The following is a 24,223-nucleotide window of genomic DNA, read 5'->3' on the forward strand; positions in this document are numbered from 1 at the left end:
TTTTTAAATGATGTTTGTAACAAACCTTTTAAAAGCTGAAAAAAAGAAAAGAAAAAATTTATTAAAACAATATTTGAAAATGTTAGAAAATATTTAGCTAAACTTCACAATTTTTAAGAAATTTTCAAATTATTTTTGAGAAAATTTTCACTGAAAATTTTTAAATTTCAATAGAACATTTTGAATTATTTATGAATATTTTTTTTTCAAATTTAAAAATTAAATATCAAACTTTTAAAGAAATTTTAAATTTTTTTGTGAAAATATGAATTTTTAACATTTAATTTTTATTTATTTAAAAATTTTTAGTGTAATATATTTTTTTTTGTAAAATTTTTAGTTAAAATTATTATTAACAATTCCTTAAAAAGTTTTTTCTTAATTTTTTCATATTTAAACACTTTTATTTAACAAAATCTTTTAAAAATAAAATTTCTTTAAAGATTCCTTGCTTAAGTTGCCATTTTTATCAGTTTAAAAGGTTGCCGTACATAAATATAAGAAAACTGTATTGCCAAAGTGCTGCCAAGTTTGATATAACTAAAATGAGAGAGAAAAGCAAGGATAGAAAAAGAAATAAGGATGCCATATTAAATATTGATAGAAATCACTAAAAAGTGATGCCAAGTTTTTAAATTTGGGCACAGAAGAGAGATAAAGAGAAAAAAGGAGACAATAAAGAGAAATAAGAAGCAAATAAAGAGAAATAAGGAGAAAATGGTTTCAATACAAAAGCAAGAACTTGAAAACGAGTGACATAGACAAGATTGCCATTTGCAATATAAAATAAGTAAAAATCCAGTGCTGCCAAGTTTGTTGTAACTAAAGAGAAACATATCACAAGGATACATAAAAGGTGGTCATACAAAATAAGTAAGTGACAGTTTGATGTAATTGAAGAGAAAGAAAAGCAAGGATAGAAATCTCTAAAAAGTGATGCCAAGTTTTTAAAATAAGTCCATATAAAAGAAAATAAAGCGAAATAAGAGAAAATTAAGAGAAATAAAGCAAGGATTAGAAAAGCGAGTCACATATGAAAGGCTGACTCTAGAAAATAAGTAAAATACAACGTCAGGCTGTGCTGCCAAGTTTGTTAGAACTAAAAAGAAACGAAGAAGGAAGGAGAGGAAACCAAAAAGGTTGCCATAAAACAAATTTTCTACAGAAAACAGTTAGCAGTGGGGTCAAGTTTATAAAATTAAACATTTTAAGCTAAATATTGTTTTTTTAAACAAATTTAAGCTCAAATTTTAGTTTTTATGCTAAAAATATATTTAAAATTTTAAAGTTTCTTTGAAATTTATAATCATTGGAAAGTTTTTATTACTTTAACAAGGATACTTGCTAAACATTTGCTGCAAATAGCATTTAAATTACTTATTTAAATAAAGTTTATTTAAAATTTGTTTATATGTTGTTGTTGTTATTTTAATGACACTATTACCTTGTTTTAATGGATGTTAAGAGTCATAACAAAATGTATTTCACATTTCAATAGAATATGTGTTTATAACTGTTGCAATTAAAACAAAAAACATTTCTAAATTTAATTTTTTAATCCTTTCTCTTTTTCGACAAAAAAAAACAACAACAAATTAACAATTATTGAATCATATTCTTAGTAATTTATTGAAAATACAAAATAAAAATTGTTCAAGTTGGAAACAAAATTTGTAAAATGTATGAATCAAACTTGTTTGATTAAGTTTTTCGAAACAAACCTGTTGTCTGGTTGATCAAACTTAAACAAGAATATTTTTAAGTGATTTTTTTGTTTAAAATTTCTTATAAATATATATTTATATTGTTTAACAACAACAACGATAATAACAAAAAAGCCAACCCTTTTGCCGTTTCGCTTTGAATATTTGTTGATTCTTTTAAAACTCATTGCGCGCTAGAGTAAAGTGATCAGTTTTGTGCCTAAGGAGCTTCGTGAAGCTTGGCTTCATAAGCGGTATTTTAAATCAATAAAATTAATTAATAAACATAAACAAATAAATAAATACAAATTAATTAAAAGAAGAACATATAAATTAATAAGTGTTTTTGCAAAGAAAACAAAAAAAAGAAAAAAAAACACAAAATAAAGTGGATAAATTAATTGAAATAAAATTTATACAAGTTTTTATTAGTGCTTTCAATAAAACGTGCAAATTTTAAAAACTTTTTGTGAAAAAAAGGAATATTAAACTTTATATATAAAAAAAATCATTAAATTATTGTTAAAAAATAATTTGAGTGATTTTTTTAAGGAATAAAAAATAAATAAATTTTAAAAATAAAACAAAAAAGGTGAGTGTTAAAATTTCAAAAAAATAAACATAATACTAAAAAGGATAAGAAAAAGGATGCCATATTAAATTAGTTATAATAAGTGTGATGCCAAGTTTTTTATATTAAAAATTAAATAAAAATTCAAAAATTCTCAGTGCAATGAAATCACATTTTATTTCAAATGATTATTTTCAAGGACTTTTTTTTAACAAATTACATATTTAAAGAAATTTCTGTCTAATAAATTAACAAGAATTTACGTTGTTTGTTTTAAATTTGAAACTTGTATTTGTAATAGTCTGGGTTTTAGAAAATAAATATGCTAATTAAAAATAATGACAAAATAATTTAAATTTTTTTCAAAAAAAAAAAAAAAACAATATTAATATTAAAACTTGTTATAAATTCGTGGAATATTTTAAAAGATTTATAAAGAAATTTCATCATTTTCTTTTAATACAAAAGCAATATGTTAAGTAATTAACAATTACACTTTTTTTCTAAATTAAAAGTCAAATTAACTTATCTAATAAGACTGTGTAATGCAAATTATTATAATTTACAGGTTATGCATTACAATTATCTAATTTAAATTGTAATAGGTTTACAAAGTTATAAATCATCTTGGGATTTTAGGAATTTTAAAAGGATTTTTTAAACATTTTAGTATTTTTAAATAAAAAACATAAATTTTTAAATTTAAAATAAAATTTTGCATAAATCTACATTTTTTATCATTTTTTTTTTAATTTTTATACAAAATTTATATTTTAATAAAACTTTTAAAAAATTTTTGTTTTAAATAAAAAACATAAATTTTTAAATTAAAAATAAAATTTTCAGAATTTTTTATCATTCTTGTTAAATTTTTATAAAAAATTTATATTTTAATAAAATTTTTTAAAAATTAATTTTTTAAATAAAAAAAAAAACATAAATTTTTAATTTTAAAATAAAATTTTGCATAAATATAAATTTTTTATCATGTTTTTTTTAATTATTATATAAAATTTATATTTTAATAATTTTTTTTAAAAATTTCTGTTTTAAATTAAGTTATTTGGATTAAAACTAATTTTCTTAAATTTTTTTAAATTTTTATCAAATGACTAAACTAATTCAAACAAAAACGGTTATTTTCTAATTAAATTTCGTTAAAAAATTGTTAATAATTAATTTTTACCTAAATTCCTTTTTTATTTAATAAAAATTTAATAAATCCTTGAATTTTCTATTATTTTCTTATAAAAACTACCGTTATTCGATTTAAAAGTCGGCCATATTGTTAATAAGAGAGATAAACATTATGTTAGTGATGCCAAGTTTGATAGATAATTAAAGGATAGAAAAATAAGGATGCCATATCGAATATAATGAAATATAATGTAAAAGGTGCTGCCAAGTTTGTGAAAATGAAAATGCAAGAGAAAAGGATAGAAAACAAGGATGCCACATAGAAAATTTAAGGCAATTACCTAAAAAATCAACTAAAAATGATTAAAAGTCAAATTAGAAACAAATAAATATGAAATTTAATTAAAATAACTCTTGATTACAAATTAATAAAACTCTATTAATAGTTTTTAAACTAAAATAAATAAAATTATGTCAGAAATTAATCATTTTTAAACTTGATCTTAGAAATCATTAATTTCAACCACTGTACCTTTTAAAAATCATCGTCGTGACTTTGATAAATATTGTTTAAAACACTTATAAGTTTTTTTACTAACAATTGTACAAAAAAAATATATATTCTGCCAATTAGTTTGTGATTAGAGAACACTTTAAGAGGGCGGGTTTGGATTTGATTTTTTAATTATAGAATAACAGGTTTTGTTCTTTTCAAAACACTGTGTACTCTGTATGTATGATATAAAACACAGTACATTTTTTTAATTTAATTTTTTTTTTAAATTCAGAAAGAAAAAGAAATGTTAATTTAACACACTAATGACACAAATCTTAACATGCATTCTTGTTGAAATAATATTTATCTATATTTTAATTAAGAACTTACAAAAACCCCTAATTAAAAATGACAAAAAAACGAGAAACAAATCACAACCACAAATGTTTAAAGTTAATTTTGTTTATAGGAAATATGTATGAATGTATGTTTCATTTAACACATATTCTAATACAAAAAAAAAAATAACAATAAGAATTTGTGGGTTGGTATCTTGGTAAATAAATAAATAAATGTTTTAAGCAGAGCTGGAAAGGGGAAAATTTTATAATTAATAGCGAATATCAAATTCATTCATTCAAACATTCAAAATATAGAAAAATTTATTAAAAATATAATTTTTCTAAATTATTATAAAAAATTATTTTACCCCAAAAGTAATTAAAACATTTGCCAACTAAATCGAAAAGAAATTTCTTTTCTTAGCAAATCAAAAAGTTAAACTTTACTCCCTTCCCTGTTATTTAAAGTTAAGTTCATGGCAATCACTAAAATAATAGAAAAAAAAACAAACATTTCTTAAGTGTTTTCTCTTGTTCAATTTGTTTGAAAATAAACTGCTGTCATTATCTTCACAAGAAGAAAAAAAATATTTGTTTATTTTTGGGTTTGAAATTATGCAAAAAAAATGTTTAAAATAATTTAAAAAGTAGTTGTAAGGGAAATGATATCGGCTAGACTTTTAAAACTTAGAAGTTTTAAAAAAGAATGTGGTTTTTGTTGATTATACTTTATACTATTTAACACCTGTTTGTATTGGGGTCCAGTTATTAAAACAAACTACACTTGTTTTCACGTTTCTAAACTATTTTTTTTTTTGCTATTTAAGTTAATAAGGAATTCTAATATTCTATAAGTTTGCCCACATGCTGGCTGGGGAATTAAATATTTATGCGAACACAGTGACAGAAAGTAGAATAAACAAAAATTGTTAAAAGAATTCATATTTTTTAATAATTTTTTTAATTTTACTTAATTTTTGTGGCTTTAACCACTGCTTATAAGGCTGTCATACTAAAATTGTGTTTAACAGTGCTGCCTAGTTTAATGAATATGAGAGAGAGAGAGAATTAGACCCGGTCCACACTAGGAAACTTTTGTTGAGAAACTTTTTCTTAATTCTCTTTTGAAGTTTCCTTAATGTCCACACATAGAAACTTTTGTTTCAGAAACTATGTATTAATTGTATTGATTTGTTGTTGTAAAAATGAGAAGAATTAGACCTGGATCACACTGGGAAATTTTTGTTGAGAAACTTTTGATTCTTTCTCTCACGCACAAAAATCAAAAGTTTTCCCAAAAAAAGTTTCCTAGTGTGAACCAGGTCTAACAAAATAATACAAGTTTCCGAGTATGGGAAACTCTGTACCGCGAGAGAGATGAATGATATTCTTTCTTTTTCTCTCTCACGCAAAATCAAAAGTTTCCCAAAAAAAGTTTTCTAGTGTGGACCGGAACTTAAGGACATGGCTAAGAGATGTCATTCGAATATTTGTAGAAATAATAGTTAAAAGTATTAAAAACTAAATAGTATTAGTTAACTAACTAAATAATATTAAAGTTTTAAAGCGTTTTATGACAATTTTATTTAATTAAACTTTTAATTACGTAATTTTCATCTACATTCATCGAAAATATCCAAAAAAAAGACCTTTTCGTTAATTTCATTTAAAATTATCTAAAATTTACAAAATTATATAAAGAACACTTAAGTTAATGAGAAATATATTTATTTAGTGCTACCAAGTTTGTGAAAACTTAAAGAGAAACATAAGGACAGAAAAAATCAGATTGCCATATCAAATATTTGTAAAGACAGCTAATAGTCATGTTGTTAACTGTATATGATACATAGAAAAGTATTACATATAAATAAGATTACAGCTTTAAGTAATTTTTTGTCAATTTTATTTAATTTAAGTTTTAGTTTCGTTAATTTTATTTGAAAATTTATTTTGTAAATTAATAAGGAATTCTAATGTATGAAGAACACTTTAATTAAAGGGAAAATTATCAAAAATGTTCAAAATTATATGAAAAACACTTCAGTTAAAGAGAAATATATTAATTTAGTTAATTTCATCTAAAATTTTCAAAATTATATGAAGAACACTTTAGTTAAAGAGAAATAAAGTAATTTAGTGCTACCAAGTTTATGCAAACTAAGAGAGAAACATAAGAATAGAAAAAATCAGGTTGCCATATCAAATATTTACAACGAAATCTTATAGAAATGTTGCCAACTGTATAAATTATGGATTTAAAGCGATTTTGTTAAATTTTGCCTTTTTAAACATTAAAGTTATTAAATGAAAGCAAAATTTTAAGAAAAATCACAAATTAATTAAAAATTTTATATAAAAAAGCTTAAGTAAAGAATTTTACTTAAATTTTTTATAATTCCAGTTAAAATTAGTTTATTTATTGTTTAACTTTAACACAAATTTATAGTTTTACTTAAAAATTTTGTTATTTAACTTAAACTTTTGAATGGTTGCCTTTATTTTGTATGCCTTATAACTAACAAAAGCTAAGCTATCTATTACTAGGTATTCTATTATTAATTATTTAATGTTTAAAGCATTTAATTATAAAATTTACAAGATTTATGTTTTATAATAAGTTTTCTTAATTGTTAAGAAATCGACATGACATATTACTTTTTTTTTAAAGTAATTTCAATAAAAATAATAATTAGTTGTAGTAAATTTCTATATTTACTTTTACATTCTAAATATAAAGTCATTCAATAGATTTTTTATATATAAATAAAACTTGATATTAAAAATGCCCTTAAAGATTTTATAAATAAATTAATTTATATTGTAATTAATAAGCCACGTGTTTAGGCAAACATTTAACCAAGTACAAAGTTAACAATTGTTCTTAAAACATTTATAGTTTTTTTTTTAACTATAATAGTTCAAAGTTTATGCTTTATTTCCTTACTTCTAGAAAATTTTAAAAATTCCTTAAAAAAAAATTTACATAATTAATAAAGGTAAACTTGTATTACATAATAAAACTACATTTAGTTAAAAATCTAGAAAAATAATTGCATTTTAATGCTAATGATGTAATATATAAAAAACATTTCTTTTTAAGTTTTTTTTTAAGCAAATTGCAACACCACCACCACCACCACCTGTTTAGAATTCTGTTGCCAAGTTGACAAATTTTGGCATAAATTTACATAAATTTATTTTACAATTATTAACATCTGTTAGAACTAACTAACTGGTCAATGCATATTTATTGCATGTAAACAAAATAAAAACCGGATTTTTTTGTTATTATCTATAAATCTAGCATTGAAGCTAGATATTTAAAGTTTTATACTTAAAGCCAAGCTTTATAATAAATATTTGCATTAATTTCATTAAACTAAACAAAATTTGTTTTCCTTTTTCTATATCCAAAAGAAACCCGTTTTATTAGAATTTTATTTTTATTCTATAACTTTTATAACATATTTTTTTATAAATTACTTTTGTTTTATTTAATAAAAATATGAAGAAATAAAACATGAAATTCTAAACAACAAAAAAAAATCATAATAAATAAATAGAAACAGTGTGGTCAAGTGTTGTTAACCTTGAATGCGGTTAACACGAAAAGAACTCAACTCCCATTGATATGAAAATGAAATTGAAACACACCAACTAATGAAAAATAACCTAAAGTTGTTTTTATTTAATTTGTTAAAATGATATTAAATAAATTATTACAATGCAATGTCTATAGCAATAAATACTATTATTGTCTTAAACATGTTATATAAACAAAACAAAACTTTAAACTTGTCTTGTGTAAAGAGAAAAAAAGGGTGTTTAAAGAAGAAATGTTAAAATTTTTAAAGATTTTTAAAATTTTTACAAAATTTAACAAAAATATTATTATTTTAATATTTTTCTCATTTGTATAAAAGAAAAGGTTGCCATACTTCAAAAATATTATAGTATAGTGCTGCCAAGTTTATTTTTTGTGTGAGAGCATAATAAGACCTGGTTCACACTAGAAAACTTTTTTTGGGAAACTTTTGATTTTTGTGTGTGAGAGAAAGAGAAAGAAATATCAACCATCTCTTTCTCCCACACACAAAATCAAAAGTTTCTCAACAAGAGTTTCCCAGTGCGTACCAGGTCTAAGGATACAAAGAAAGAGATGCCATATTGATTTGATATAGATCAAATCCGTAGAAATATATCTAGGCGTCTATCGGGCCTGTTGTGCGCTCCTTAACCAGTTCCTCCGGTGGGAATCGAACCCACCACCTTCGGTCTATCAGACTAGAACACTAACCAATAACCTACCGGTTAGTGTTCTAGTCTGGTATAAAAAAATATTGTTAACAGTGTTAACAACTGTTAGTTTAAACTGCGAGTTTAATTTCACTTATTTTAAGGATAGTTTTAAATAAAATTTATCTTAAACCAATTTATAGTCTAGATTATTTTAAACAGTTACAACAATGTCTAGATATGAGTACTTTTTTTCTTTTTATTTCCTTTTAGTTTTTATTTAAGTGGAATATTTTCTCTAGCATGACTGGACTTAAGTCTAGACTTGTCTAAAATCCGGACTATAGATCAATCCCCATTCATTTAACGTTGATGAAAATTTAAAGCGTTTTGGACCTTTTTTCTTTTTAATTTGTAGAGACTCTAGACAATACTATAATACAGACTATAGACTAATCCAGAATTCTTTTTGAATGTTGACCAAAAGTCAAAGCGTTTAAGAGCTTTTTTCTTTTTAATTCTTTTTAGTCGCTTGAGATTTTATTACAAACTATAGATTAAACTTTAGTCTAGACATGACTATAGTACGGACAATAGATCTATCCAGAATCTTTCTGACCAAAAGTCAAAGCGTTTAAGACCTTTTTTCTTTTTATTTCTTTTTAGTCGCTTAAGAATTCAGTACGAACTATAGATTAAACTTTAGTCTAGACATGACTATAGTACAGACTATAGATCTATCCAGAATCTTTCTGACCAAAAGTCAAAGCGTTTAAGACCTTTTTTCTTCTTATTTCTTTTTAGTCGCTTGAGAATTTATTACGAACTATAGATTAAACTTTAGTCTAGACATGGCTATAGTACGGACTATAGTCATGTTGACTAATGTTGACCAATAGTCAAAGCGTTTAAGACCTTTTTTCTTTTTGTTTCTTTTTAGTCGCTAGGATAATATAGTATAAACTATAGATTAAACTATAGTCCACACTATAATTTTAGTTTTTCTTTTAATGGTTAAATATCACTTCTTTTAAATAACACTTTTAAATATTTACTTCAATAATAATTACTTACCGAGAGTACAAAAATTAATAATTTATAGTTATTAAAGTATTTGTTAATTATAAAGAGTAGTATTTAATTTTATAAAATTAATAAAACTATTAAAAACTTAAGAATTTTACTAGACGAACTAGTAAATTATTATTATTTTTTTCTTCGCATAAACGAAGAAAACCTATTATTAGTTTAATTTGGTTAAAATTACACTCAATTTGAAAAAAAAAAACTTTTATTTTCAAACAGCAAACTAAAAACTATAGAAAACAAGTTAACTGCAGCAGTCAGTCATTGATTGCATGTCAAGTTTGTTGCATTGTAAATTTAACATTGAGAAATGACACTTTTTTTAAAAAAAGTATATAAATGAAAGAAATCAAACAATGATAATGATGATGTTTTATTGGCGCGTGTTTTAAAACATAAATTAGCACATAATAATAATAATAATTGTTATTTAATATTAGTAATTACATAAAATATGTTAAATTGTAAAACAAGATTTCTCTAGTTTTTAAAAAAAATTCTAAAAAACAATTAAACTTAAAATTTTAAGAAAAATCTAATTGTTAACTATTTCAACAAATTATTTAAAAAATGTTTAAAACAATTTAAATTTATATAAAATTATGTTTGTTTTTCCTTTACAATTCTTGTAATTTTCTCAGTATTTAGAAATAATTTGTTTAAATAATTTTATTTAATAAATTTATTAAAAATGTTAATTTTTTAAACAATTTGAAATATTTTTTTCAATATTTCCATAAATATTTTATGTATTTAACATAATATTATTTATGAACAATTTAGTTAAGCTTTTTAATAAATTATAAACAATTTGCTTAAGACTTTTAACAAATTTATTAACAAAACTTGTTTTCAAACACCTGCTTTACATGATAAAACATTTTTTTTAAAATGTTTTAATTAAAATGTGTTAAATTTGAAATTAAATTGTTTTTAATTTATCTATATTTATATATTAATCTATAAAAAGTGTTAATTTTTTTAACACATAAAAACTAAACAAATCTGACAAATCTATAAATCTTTAATAATAACAAAAAAAATAAACTTTATATAAAGTTCAATGTCAAGGTTTTGTTTCTCTAAAATGCGTGAGTTATAGAAACGCTTGATTACACACTTCCTCTAAGCTCACACAGAGAAAAAAAAGAGAAACAAGATCATTAATTGAGAGCAAAATATATATTTTAGTTTAAAAAAAACATGTGATTTAGTTTGTTTTAAAAAAATGCACTAGATGCAATGTTAAAAGTCTTTGTTTTTGGGGAAATACCCCAGCGGGTTTTCTTAAAAAAAACTGTATTAAAAAACTGGTTTAATTTATAACAAAACGCGCTTGCGTAGTAATTATGAATCACAGCGAGATTAGTGTTATTAACAAAAATTTGCATATTTAAGATAAATTATTTTGTTTTTTTAACAAAACGGGGAATTTTTTCTTAACTATTAATATTTATCTCTTGTTTATAGTTGTAAACTACAAAAAAAATTAAATTGTAACATTTCAATTATGTTTACAAAATTACAACAAAAAAATAAATCCACTTGAAATTATGCATAAAAGCTGCCAATCTTTTTTATTTTTCTTGTTTAATTTAATTAAATATAATTGGCCTTAAATTCTTGTTAAACTGCCAGTTTAACTAATGGTGTTATAGACAGTTAATTTTTATTGAAAATTTTATAATTTTTAAATAATTTGTATTATTAACTTGAATCTAGCTAATGCATATTACTGTCAAATACAATAAAAAACCACATTTTTCGAATGAAAAGCTACTTTTTCAAAATAAATATTAAAGTACTTAACAGTTTTCTTAATAAAGTTCACAGTTTATAGAAAACTTTGTATTTAACTAATGAGTATAACAGTTTTTGTTTTTTTGAAAAACATTTTTTTTGAAACACATTTTCTTTGTAAAAAATTGTATATTTTGTTAAAAGGCGATTATGTATAACAGTTTTTGTCTAAAGAAAATTTAAGTCTAGCAGTTTTTCCTAAGGAAATATTAAAATTAAACAGTTTATTCAGTACAAATTTTTCCATAGAAAATTCTATTATACATTTTTTTCTATAGAAAATTTGGATTTTAAAAGTTAAACAGTTTTCATGAAAAGAAAAATATATTTACAACAGTTTTCTTTATAGAAAATCGTTGATTATAACAGTTTTATTCATTTAGAATTTGGTGTATAACAGTTTTCTTTCTAAACAATTTTCTGTATAGAAATTTTTCAATTATTTTATGGAAGTGGAAGCTTTCTTTACAGAAATGTTATAGACTTTTTTAAAGAAATTTTTTCTTTTCATGAAAAGAAAATTATATTTATAACAGTTATTTTTATAGAAAATCGTTGATTATAACAGTTTTCTTTATTAAAAATTTTGTGTATAACAGTTTTCTTTCTAAAGAACTTTGTGTATAGAAATTTTTCAAGTGTTTTCTAGAAGTGTTATACAGTTTTATTTATAGAAAATTTTGTGTATAACCGTTTTCTCGAAAAGAAAATTATGTGTATAACAGTTTTTATGAAAAGAAAATTTTTATTTACAACAGTTTTCTTTATAAAAAATCGTTGATTATAACAGTTTTTTTCATTAAGAATTTTGTGTATAACAGTTTTCTTTCTAAAAAATTTTGCGTATATAAATTTTTCAAGTGTTTTCTAGAAATGTTGTAGAGTTTTATTTATAGAAAATTTTGTGTATAACAGTTTTTTTAAAAGAAAATTATGTTTATTTTTATGAAAAGAAAATTATATTTTTAACAGTTTTCTTTATTTAGAATTTTGTGTATAACAGTTTTCTTTATTTAGGATTTGTTGTATAACAGTATTCTTTCTAAAGAAATGTGTGTATAGAAATTTTTTTCGTGTAAGAGTTTTCTTTTTTGATAATATTGAGTATAACATTGTAAAGAAATTTTTTTATTATAACAGTTTTTTCTACAAAAATACGTTAGTTTTCTTTACTAAAATTTTCTTTATAACAGTTTTCTTGTGCAACAGTTTTCTTTTGATTCTAACAGTAAAATGTATGTTTATATAAATTTATTTACAGGCCCTTATTGTTATAACAGTTTTCTCTATATAAAATTTTAAGTTTTTGAAATGTAAAATTTCGTATAACAGTTTTTTTTTAATAAAAAAAATTGATTATAACAGTTCTTTTAGTTAGAAATTTGTGTGTATAACAGCTTTGTGTAAGAGTTTTTCTTTCAAAAGTATAACAGTATTTCTATTGAAAATGTTTGGTATAAAAGTTTTCTATAGGAAAATATTGATTATAACAGTTTTCTTCATGGAAAATACTGATTATTACAGTGTGTATAACAGTTTTTTTAGTTAGAAAGTTGTGTGTATAACAGCTTTCCTAAAAAAATAACTATAACAGAAGCTTTATTGAAAAATTTTCGTATAACAGTTTTCTTTAGGAAAAATATTTACTAGAACACTTTTCTTCATAAAAAAATACACTATAACTGTTTTCTCTATAAAAAATATTGATAAAAATTTTCTTTTTATATTATTCTCTACAGAAAAAAGATTTTTCTATATAATATGTGGATTATAACAGTTTTTTCTATACAAAATTGTGTGTTTAAAAGTGAATGAAATTGTGTTTTTCTTTATAAAGATTTTGTTTATAATAATTTCATTTTCATAAAATTGTTTGTATAACAGTTTTCTGTCCGAAGATTATGTGTTTTACAAATATTCTCTATAAAAATTTAATGTATAACAGTTTATTTTTATAAAACAAAATCAAGTTATGAGAAATTTTACTAGAAAATAAAGAAATATGTATGTGTATAACAGTTTTTATTATCTGGAAAAAAAGGAATTTCTTGATTTACAAAACCCCATTAAAATGGCAAAATTGTCTTTAATTTGTCTTCACATACACAATTTATTTTGATTAATCATTTTCATTTGATAAAGAAAAACAGAAGTCACATATCAAACTTGTTGCCTTTAAACTCAAACATGTTCGTACGCATACCTCAGAGAACACAAGAAACAACAACGATCATTTTTACTAATTTATTTATTGCTAAAGATCAGTGTCACCATGTTAAGCAAAAGGAACGTTCACACTCGTTGTTAGCTTACACAATAGCGGAAGAAAAAAATTAACATATTTTTTGTAATAAAAACAACAAGAACAAAGAACGTTTAAAAAAAACCCTCAAAAATCCACAATGAGTACAATAAATATTCAAATTTAACGTTTAAATTAACCTTGCCATTAATATATAATTAAAAAGTGGCACTCTGCTGTTTTACAAGCACTTCCGTTTATTTCATAACAACAATCTGGTTACACTCTTACAATAAACTAGTTTTTTTTCTCTGTCTCTCTCTTTCTGTGTGTACTTCAACATTTTTTTTCTTTCTTCAATTAACATTTGGCAGCACTGTTTCTTTCTTATTGAAGTGGCAACGAAACGAAAATAAATAGTAAATCAGAAAGACAAAGGAGAAGAGAATGGAAAAAACGAAAAAAGAAAGAATTGAAAAAAAGTGTCGACAGTGAAAAATGGCTTTCTTAAATAAAATAGTTAAAAAATAATAAAAAAATACCTAAAATATTAGTAAATTAAAACGTGTATTTATTAAATTTAAACTTTATTGTAAAGAAATAAACAAAGTATTAAGAATAAACGAGAAAACACACGCAAAAGGAACCTTTTTAAATTAGTGTATAGAATCGAATTTTTTTATGTTGCGTTTTGTGATGGAAAATATTTTTTGTGTATAACAAAATTTCGTAAAAAACTTTTTCCAACCATACAATTGACGGAGAAGAGGAGTGTAAATTTTTTTTGTTATAATTTGTAATACAAAGGAAAAAATTATAGGAAAAAAAGAAAAAAACCTTTTAATATAACTTAATAAAAGAAGAAAAAAAGATTTTTTATATAAAAAGAAAAAATAAATTAATAAAAAAAATTGTATGGAAAAAATTATTAAAGAAAAATATAAATATATTTTAACGTCATGTTGTTAAGAAAGCCTAAAGGAGATGTGTGTTGAAAATCTTAAAAGATTTGTAATTATTAAAACAACCACCTAGAAAAAATATTACAAAAATTTTAAGCCAGAAAAAAAGGAATAAAACAAGAGCGCCCAATATGTCTTCAGCAACTTTAACATTGCCATCACCATTACCAACAACCACAAGAACAGCAGCAACAACAAGCACAACACCATTAACTTGTGCAGCAGCAAAGAACTCGTCATCAACTTCAGCAACTTTATGGTCGCCCATAACAATTACATGTAAATCTCAAGCTAAAATAAATTTATTAACAAATTCTCAACAGCAACAACAAAAGCCACAAAAACAACAACAGCAATTAACACCAGCAATAATAATAAATTCACATACAGCTCCAGCATTAGCTGCTGCTGGAGCCGCTGCCGGAGCTGCATCATCAACATCATCATCATCTTCTGCAACATGTTTACATTTACATGCAATTTATCCTAAAAATAAGCGTAAATATTATTTAAATAATAATAAAATTCACAAGGAACGTAGAAAACGTCACAACGTTACAAACGATGATGGCATTAATAGTTATTTAAGCTTAATATTATTAGTAACATTTACGAAACCTTTAACCATGTGGTATCGTTTTATAAAAAGTATTATCTTAACTTCATCAACCACAACAACAACAACAACTGCAACATCATCACCCACAACAAGAGCAACACAAAGACTTTTTAGTAAAGGTTCTATAAAAACCACCTCATTCTCCTCACCCACCTATAATTCCAAATCCTCATCATCATCATCCTTCTCCTCCTCTAATACCTTTTCATCCTTAATTAACCTTAATAATAAAAACAAAACATCCCACAACTCCAACAACTCCTCATCATCCTCCTCCTCATGCTCCTCTGCATTACGTTTAAAGTCCTCGAAATCGCCGTCATCATCATCATCACCTAGTAAATGTATACGTGTTTTACCACCCATTGCCACTACAACATCATTTTTTACTTTACTAACCATTATCTGTTTGGAGACCATTCTACTCTCTACCATGTCCAGTTGTGCAAAAACCTTTTACATGCACTGGAACACCTCGAATAGTATATTTCGCATTGATAATACCGATCATATAATCGATGTTAATAAAGGCAATCTGGCCTTTGAATTCGATCAGGTGCACATCATTTGTCCGGTCTATGAGCCGGGCACATTCGATAATGAAACGGAAAAGTATATTATCTATAATGTCTCAAAGGTCGAATACGAAACGTGTCGGATAACGAATGCCGATCCGCGTGTCATTGCCATATGTGATAAGCCACAAAAATTGATGTTTTTTACCATAACGTTCCGGCCATTTACACCACAACCCGGTGGTTTGGAGTTCCTTCCTGGGAATGATTATTATTTCATTTCAACGTCTTCGAAAGATGACCTCTATAGACGAATAGGCGGCCGCTGTTCTACCAATAACATGAAGGTCGTCTTTAAAGTTTGTTGTGCCTCAGAGGAAAAGAATAAAACGACTACCATAGCGACGGGTGGTAGTGCGGGAGGCAGTGCGGGCAGCACCTCCACCACAGCGGTGGGTAGTGCTTTGCCCACCGACTCGGCTGGCAATAGCGGCGAGGACATAACGAATATGCACTCGAACCAAAACAATCAACAGCAACAGAGTAATCATCCTCATCATGGTAACAATATCAATACAATAGGCATAAATGGCATTAATACAGGCATGCTACCCAATGGTGTGATGAATACCGGCCTAGGCGGTATGGGTAATAATCAACACAATGGTTTGCAACTGAATCCCATAATGAATAGTCCTAGTGGAAATGTGGCCACCTCTATTAATACCAACATAGATCAATTCAATCGTATACCCCTGCAGCCGAATAGTATTAATGTGCTTAGCAATAATATAGGTGGCGGTATGGGCATGGGCAACATGGGTCCTCCTGGCATGAGTGGCAATAATGGTTTGGGTCTGGGTTCACATGGCGGCTCCGGCATTTTACTTACTCCCGGCCATAATGGCATTAATATGATAGCATCGGGCGGCGGAGCTGGTGGCCTACCCGGCATTCATCAATATCCCGGTCATGGTTATCATGGACAGACCGGCATACGTATTAATAATGTTCCCTCGACGCATCATACCAATCTTAAGAATATGCAAAATAATAACAACGATAATGATCATCATCATCCCTATGATAAGCATCCAAATGAGGTTGTAAAGAATGAAGAACTAACCTATAATAGAGCTGCCGCTTCAATGACTACGGCCACAGCATTATCCTTAATCTTTGTGCTAACATTAGCCTTACAGATTTGCTACTGGGTTTAAGTGTTTCTTTTACATATTTTTTTTTTCTTATTATTTCAATTTAATTTTAAAAATTATTAATGTTTGTTTCTGAAGATGGTTGTGTGTAGTAGTAAACATTAACTGACCATTTTCTTAACAACATTTATAAAAATAAACAAACAAACTTATTTACTTACTTACACACACACACACTTACACTTAAATACTATACGTTAATGATAATGATAAGGAGTGCAGCTTATCTGGTAAGCAGTAGTAATAGCAGTTTAAGAGCAAAGTGGCTGGTAAAACAATGAAGAAAAAACATAACAGTTTGTACATTTTAAGTCTATTTTATATAATAATTAATTAATAATAATAATAAATAATATAATTTTAGTTTATATCATAAAGAACAGAAAAAAATACAGAAGAGTAAACAATTAACAAGAAAAAAACCCAACAACAACAACACTTTTTGTAATTTTATTAATACAAAATATTAAAGGCCTAACCATAATTAGTTTAAGTTAACTTAAATAAATCTTCATAAAAAAACATTAAACAAAAAAACAAAACGAACAACATTTTACAGCAAAGAAATTAAAACAAAAAAAAAAGAAATAAGAACAAGAGCAAATTTGTATGAATTAACAAACAAACAACAATAACACTCAACATACATTTTTTCAAACATTACACAAACAGACAAACAACAAAAATACTCAAACAAAAAAAAAACTCACCTACAGACCATCATTAAACATTCTAATTCTCTTAAAACATACAAACACAGACACACATTAACAAACATTCATACATATAACACACTCACCAACACATACACACACACACACATTTTCTCATACTCTAACTTATATTTATGTAAACAGAAGAAGAAGGAAAACATAACAGTTAAAGAAATAGTAAGAGTACTCAATTATATAATAATAAGTTGTACTTTCCATCATCATTAACATTACCGACAGACAGACAACATCATCACCACCAACATCGCCATTGTCATCACATCAAGTTTTTCGTCAACTTAAAGGCCTTTTTTTTAAGACCCCCCTCCCCTTGCCCTAACACCCCCCAAACATTAATAACTTTTAAGAGATTTTGGGGGGTGAAATTTAAAAGAAAACCAAACTGGTTTTGAATAAAAGTTTTGAAACTTTTCTCAGTATAAAAACCTTCTTAGGTTTATAATTTTAATTAACAATTTTGACTTGACTTCAAAAAAAAAAAAACTCTTCGACTGACCGGTACTTTGTCTATACAGTTCTCAAGACTTTATTAATAAAAAAAACTTTATTTTAGATTTTTTTCTTTTAACCAAAATTGTAAATATTTGAAAATTATATTTTAGAACCACAATTTAAAAAAAAAACAACTTCTTTTGTAAAATTATATGTAATTGTAACCAAAATTTTGCCGTTTAAAACAATAAAAAAACTACTCTTCACAAAAGTACCAAAAAAAAACTCATTGGCCTAAAGTTATTACAAAATTTGTTAGGGTTTTTATTAATTGCAATATAATCTAAAAAAAAATTACAAAAGTATCAAAAAAGTACTTTTTAAAAAAGCAAAAAAGTTCCAAGTTTCCAAAATCTAAAGATTTTTATTATTTTTCAAAATAAAAACAACTTTTTAAACAAAAAGTACTTTTTTACTAAAATTAAATTTTTAACAAAATTTTATAATTTTGAATAATAACAAATTAATTTAAAGATTTTCTGCATCAAAATTAAAAAAGTGTACTTTTTAAAAAGGTACCCCAAAAAAGTACTTTTTTTGAAAAAACAAATTAATAACAATATTTCAAGATATTTCTAATTTTTCAACTCAAAATTGAAAAAAGTATTATGTTTTACAAAAGCAGCAGAAAAGTACTTTTTTAAAAATGGTATTTTTTTACTTTTTTACCTCAAAAAAGTAATTTTTAAAAAAAGACAAAATTATAACCATATTTCAAGATATTTCTCATTTTTCACCTCAAAATTGAAAAAAGTACTACGTTTTACAAAAGTAGCAAAAAAGTACTTTTTTAAAAATGGTATTTTTTTTACAAAATTTCAAAATTTTTTAACAAATATCATAAATATTTCTCATTTTTCAACTCAAAATTGAAAAAGAACTTTTTTTCAAAAAGTAGTAAAAAAGTACTTTTTCAAAAATGGCATTTTTTAAAAAATTTTTAAGATTTAAAATAGAAATTTTATATTTTTGCAATAAAATTAAAAAATACTACTTTTTTAAGTAGCAAAAAAAGTACCTTTTAAAAAATGGTATTTTTTTAAGAAAATTTTAAGATTTTAAATAAAAATCATAAATATTTCTCATTTTTCACCTCAAAATTTAAAAAAACACTACTTTTTACAATAGTAGCAAAAAAAGTACTTTTTCACAAATGGTATTTTTTGACAAAATTTAAAAATTTAAAACAGAAATCATGAAAATATTTATAATTTTAAAATATCAAAACTAAAAAATACTTTTCTTACAAAAGTACCAAATAAAAAGTACTTTTTTTAAAAAGCAACAAAACAAGTACTTTTCAAAAATGTTTTTTTTTACAAAATTTTAAGATTTTTAACAAGAAATTATATGATTTATTTTAAATTATTTTCAAAAAATTAAAAAAAGCTTATTTTTTTACAAAAGTACCAAAAAAGTACTTTAAAAAAAAGGAAAACAAATAATTTTTGATTACAATTTTAAGATTTTAAGCAAGAAAACAAAAGTAAAACTTATTTTCACTTCAAAATTAAAAATTTACCGCTTTTTTAAAAAAAGTACTTTTTTTAAAATTTACTTCTTTTTTAATACTTTTTGAAAAAAGCAAATTTAAGCAAAGTTTTATGATTTTCAACAAGAAATCATAAATATTTCTTATTTTTTCTGAACAAATTTAAAAAAGTACTTATTTTTACAAAAGTACCAAAAATAGTACTTTTTTCAAAAATGAAATTTTGAATAAAATTTTATGTTTTTAAACAAGAAAACATAGACTTTTCAAAATTTTTTTAATAAAATTTGAAATATTTTACTTTTTTTTAAAAAAAGTATAAAAAAGTACTTTTTCCAAAATTTAATTTTAAATAAAATTTTATGATTTTAAGCAAGAAATCATAGACTTTTCAACCTTTTTGCATAAAACTAATAATATTTGGCTTTTTTAAAAAAGTACCAAAAATAGTACTTTTTCCAAAATTTAATTTTAAATAAAATTTAATGATTTTAAGCAAGAAATCATGGTCTATTTAACATTTTTTAATATAATTAAAAATATTTGGCTTTTTTAAAAAAAGTTGTAGAAAAAGTAATTTTTTTTCTAAAAATAAAATTTTGAATAACATTTTACGATTTAAGGCAAGAAATCAGAAACTTTTCAAGTTTTATGAATAAAAATAAAAATATTTGACTTTTCTTAAAACAAAAACAAATTTTTAACAATTTTTTTTTAAATTTTGAACAGAAAATAAAAAATTTTAGCAAAATTTTTTTTTAATAAAAAAGTAACTTTTTACAAAAGTAACTAAAAAGAACTATTTTGCAAATAATGGAATTTTAGTAAATTTTTGAGTGTTAAGAAAATTATTTATTTAAATTTAAAAATTCTTTATAACAATTTGTTGTTATTTTTTCCGTCAAAAGAAGCGAGCGGGGGTCTTTTTTTTTTTTTGTACAACACAAAAGTATTAAGCATATAAGACAGACAGATAAACAAATAGTAACAAAAAAAAAAAAACAAGAAAATACCATGTTAAGTTTACATTACGAAATGAATCATTGTCATCGTAGTCAACTTAAGTAATTCATCTCTCTCATCATACAACAAAACATTTGATAAGAAAACAAAATAATTGAATTTAATAATAATAATTAAAAAAAATAAAAAAAACTCATATTAAATATAAAAAAAAAAACAAAAAGAATGTAAACAGTTTTTAAACAGTATAAAAACAAGAATAAATAAAAAAACAAAAAAACAGATTAAATTAAAAAAAAACATAAAAATAGACATAAATATTAAATAATAAATAAATGAAAAATGACATTATTTTAAGTTCAACAAATACTATTATGGGAAGCTATAGATATGTTTGGTTTTTGTTTTGTTTTTTTTTTTAACACTAAACTTATCTAGGCAAAACATATACATATTTAAAGAAGTTAAAGAAGAAAAAAGACTTGACAACAAAAACCATAATATGAATATGATTAAATGGATAAAATATAATTATTAAGGGTTTAAGATTGTTTTTTTAACTTGAACCCTTAATTTTAAACATACAACACAGTCATACAAACGATTTTATTTTCCAACATACATTAAACATATTTACTTACAAAACAACAAAATAAAACCCATAATAGTTTAAGTTGTACTTTTTTTTTTTGCAAAGTCAAGTTTTAAACGAAAAAATATAAAGAAAAATAACATCAACAACAACAACAACAAAAACGAACTGAAAGTAAAACATAAAGTATGCTAAGTTGAAAAAAAGTATAAAAAAAATACTTAAAATACAGAATGAAAATATTAAGTTACAATTTATTGAAACTTAACACAAAATAACTTAAGCAAAAACAAAAAAATAAAACGAAAACAATTGATAAAAAACAACACACACACACACTTACACTCACACATTATTTAAAAAAAACACCTTCTTTTTGAAAAGATTTTTATATTTTTTTGTAAAATGTTTGGTTGTAAATTTTTCAGAAAAGAAAGAAATCTTTCTAAAAATGTAAATTTTATTTCTAGAGAATCTCAGAAAAGTTTTCCAAAGGTTTAAATGCCACTTTCATGTACAAAAATTATATAAAATTTATAAAAAATTTCAAAATTTAACAAAATTATTCTTTATAAACTTTAACATAAACTTTTATTCAATATTGCCTTATATATGGCATTCATTACAATGAATTCCTTAAAGTAAACATAACAACTTAATGTCCTAAACAGTATTGATGAAGATTAAGACAAACCTTTTTAAAGAAATCTAATGAAAATATAGAAAGTTTGTTTAACAAGTTACCCATAGACATACCAACAAATATGCAGGACTTATTGAAAGCCACTTCCCAGGGTATACATCTCAAAAAGATGTGTTCCTTAAAATTAACTACAACAACAACTTAATAATCTGAACAAGATCTGTCAGGTTAAAAACAAACCTTATGTTACTTTCGTTGCCTTGTCTTTGCTATTCATTACGACAAGAGGAGTTCCTTAAAGTAAAAATAACAACTTTATGTAACAAACAGAATTTGACAGATTTAAGACAAATGTTTAAAGGAATCTGATCAGAACATTGAAATTTAGTTTCACAAGTTTCTGAACGACATAACAACAAGTATACAGGACTAAACAAACATATTGATATACTCACTTTCTTGTCTAAACATTGCAATAAGATGAGTTAAGAAAAAAAACTTAATGTCCCGGATAGGTTGTGTCAGGTTAAAGGCAAACTCTCAAAGAAAACTAATCAAAAATCAGAAAATTTGTTTTACAAGTTTCCGATGGACAAAACAACTATTATACACAACTTAACAAACATATTTATGAGAGTCACATTTCAGGCAATTAATTTATTAACAAAATTTATTTATCTCAAAGTAACAAAAGCCTAATTTTGTAACAAAAGGTTACAGCAGAAAGTCACCTTTCTACCGCCAAGTTAAAAACTTTAATTTATATGAAAAATCTTTGCAAGTATTAATAAATTTGTTAATTTGTAGGCTTTTCAAGCTTAAAAGTATTGATCTAACAAAAATAAAAGATTGCTAAACGAAAAAAAACTTATTTTCCCCCAAAGGAGGCTCAAAATTTTGGCCACTTACCACTACAAAGCTTTGTTGTCTTCTTCGGTTGTTTAAATCTCCCAAATTTGTTGTTATTTTGTAACACATTTATTAAATTTCACTTTTATTTCATATTTAACTTGTATAACACTGATTTTTATTTATTTTTACTAAGAAATTTTAATAATTTTTACAAATTTTCACAAATTTTAATTTTTTTCATTTATACGCCATTGCAATTTTCCACGAGAAATTTTACACTGCCGCATTATTACCAAAAAATACACTTTATTTTATTAACAATATATTACATTTTGTTAAAAATTTTATATATATTATATTATACTTATTTTTATAAACTTTTCTTTAAATAATTTCATATTTTCTTAAATTTTTCAATTTTTTATAATTTCCCTCGTTTTTTGCACTTTTTTCACTAACGTAAACAATAAAGCTGCCACATAGTTTATAATTTTCAAATAAGTGTAACCAGATGTAAGGGAAATGGCAGCTTTAGCTGAAAAAGCTTAATATCGCCAAAAAAAGGGTTAATTTCGAAAACAAATAGTAAAATGATTGTAATTTCTGAAGGACTTGAGCAATTTTAATAAAATTTAATACAATTAAAGAAAAATTAAAGCGGATTTAAAATTTTATAATAAATAAGTTATATATTAAATAGAGGCAAAGAAAAAAGACCTTAAAATATGTTCAATGAGAAAAGATAAAATTTATCAAAGATTTTTGTTTTTAATTTTAAAAATCGTTATCTTTTAGTTAAATATTGAAAATTTTGGCAATAAATTTGGAATAAAATTTGTTTAATTTTTTTCTTTAAATAATTCTTTTTAAAAAAGAAGGTGTTCTTTTTAAAAACATAAATAAACATAGACAACATAATTAATATAATAAAAAAACATTTGAAAAAAATGATGTAAAAAAATTTTAAGATATGATTAATAAGATGAAAAACAAAATAAATAAAAAAACAATTAAATTAAACATAAATAGATATTAAAAAAGTAATTAATGAAAAAAAAATGATATGATATGAAATGATATTATTTTAAGTTCAACAAATTCTATTATGGGCAACTTAAACAATATTTGACAGAACTTAAATAAACAATTTTTCGTTTATTAATTAAAACAAACAAAAAAATCTCTCTAACTCTCTTACGCTCTCTTCAATACACATTTTTCATTTGATATTTTAACATTAAACTCAAATACAATTAAAATAAAAAAAATAAAACTAAAAAAACACTTACTCTCACTTAACTTAAGTTGATTATAAAAAAAGAAACAAAACATAGAACATGCCTTGATTTTTTTAGGCACCTACAATTTTGACAAAACTTTGACAAACAAACATTTTTGTGTTCCAATTACAAGACTTTCTCTATATAAATATTTGTATATTTTATTTAAATAATATTTATTTTTTGGCCTAAAACTTAAGCTCCTTTAATTAATACACCTAAAGATATTTTTTTTTTTGTTTTTGGT

General features: G+C 23.5%; 2 protein-coding genes across 2 annotated transcripts in view; both read left to right on the forward strand.

Annotated features, from left to right (window-relative positions):
• The first annotated feature begins 1,900 nt into the window (after positions 1-1,900).
• Positions 1,901-24,223, forward strand: part of LOC111679753 (putative metabolite transport protein HI_1104) — a 31,139-nt gene continuing 8,816 nt past the window's right edge. Inside the window, exon 1 of the mRNA XM_046947410.1 lies at positions 1,901-2,295. The gene's annotated coding sequence lies outside the window, so the exon portion shown is untranslated. The remainder of the gene's footprint in view (positions 2,296-24,223) is intronic.
• LOC111679765 (cell wall protein IFF6) lies at positions 13,635-18,272 on the forward strand. Its single transcript, XM_023441362.2, has one exon. The coding sequence runs from the start codon at positions 14,709-14,711 to the stop codon at positions 16,929-16,931; it is 2,223 nt and encodes a 740-aa protein (XP_023297130.2). The 5' UTR covers positions 13,635-14,708; the 3' UTR covers positions 16,932-18,272.

The sequence above is a fragment of the Lucilia cuprina genome, chromosome 3 (genome assembly GCF_022045245.1).
Source record: "Lucilia cuprina isolate Lc7/37 chromosome 3, ASM2204524v1, whole genome shotgun sequence".
NCBI classification, from domain to species: Eukaryota; Metazoa; Arthropoda; class Insecta; order Diptera; family Calliphoridae; genus Lucilia; species Lucilia cuprina.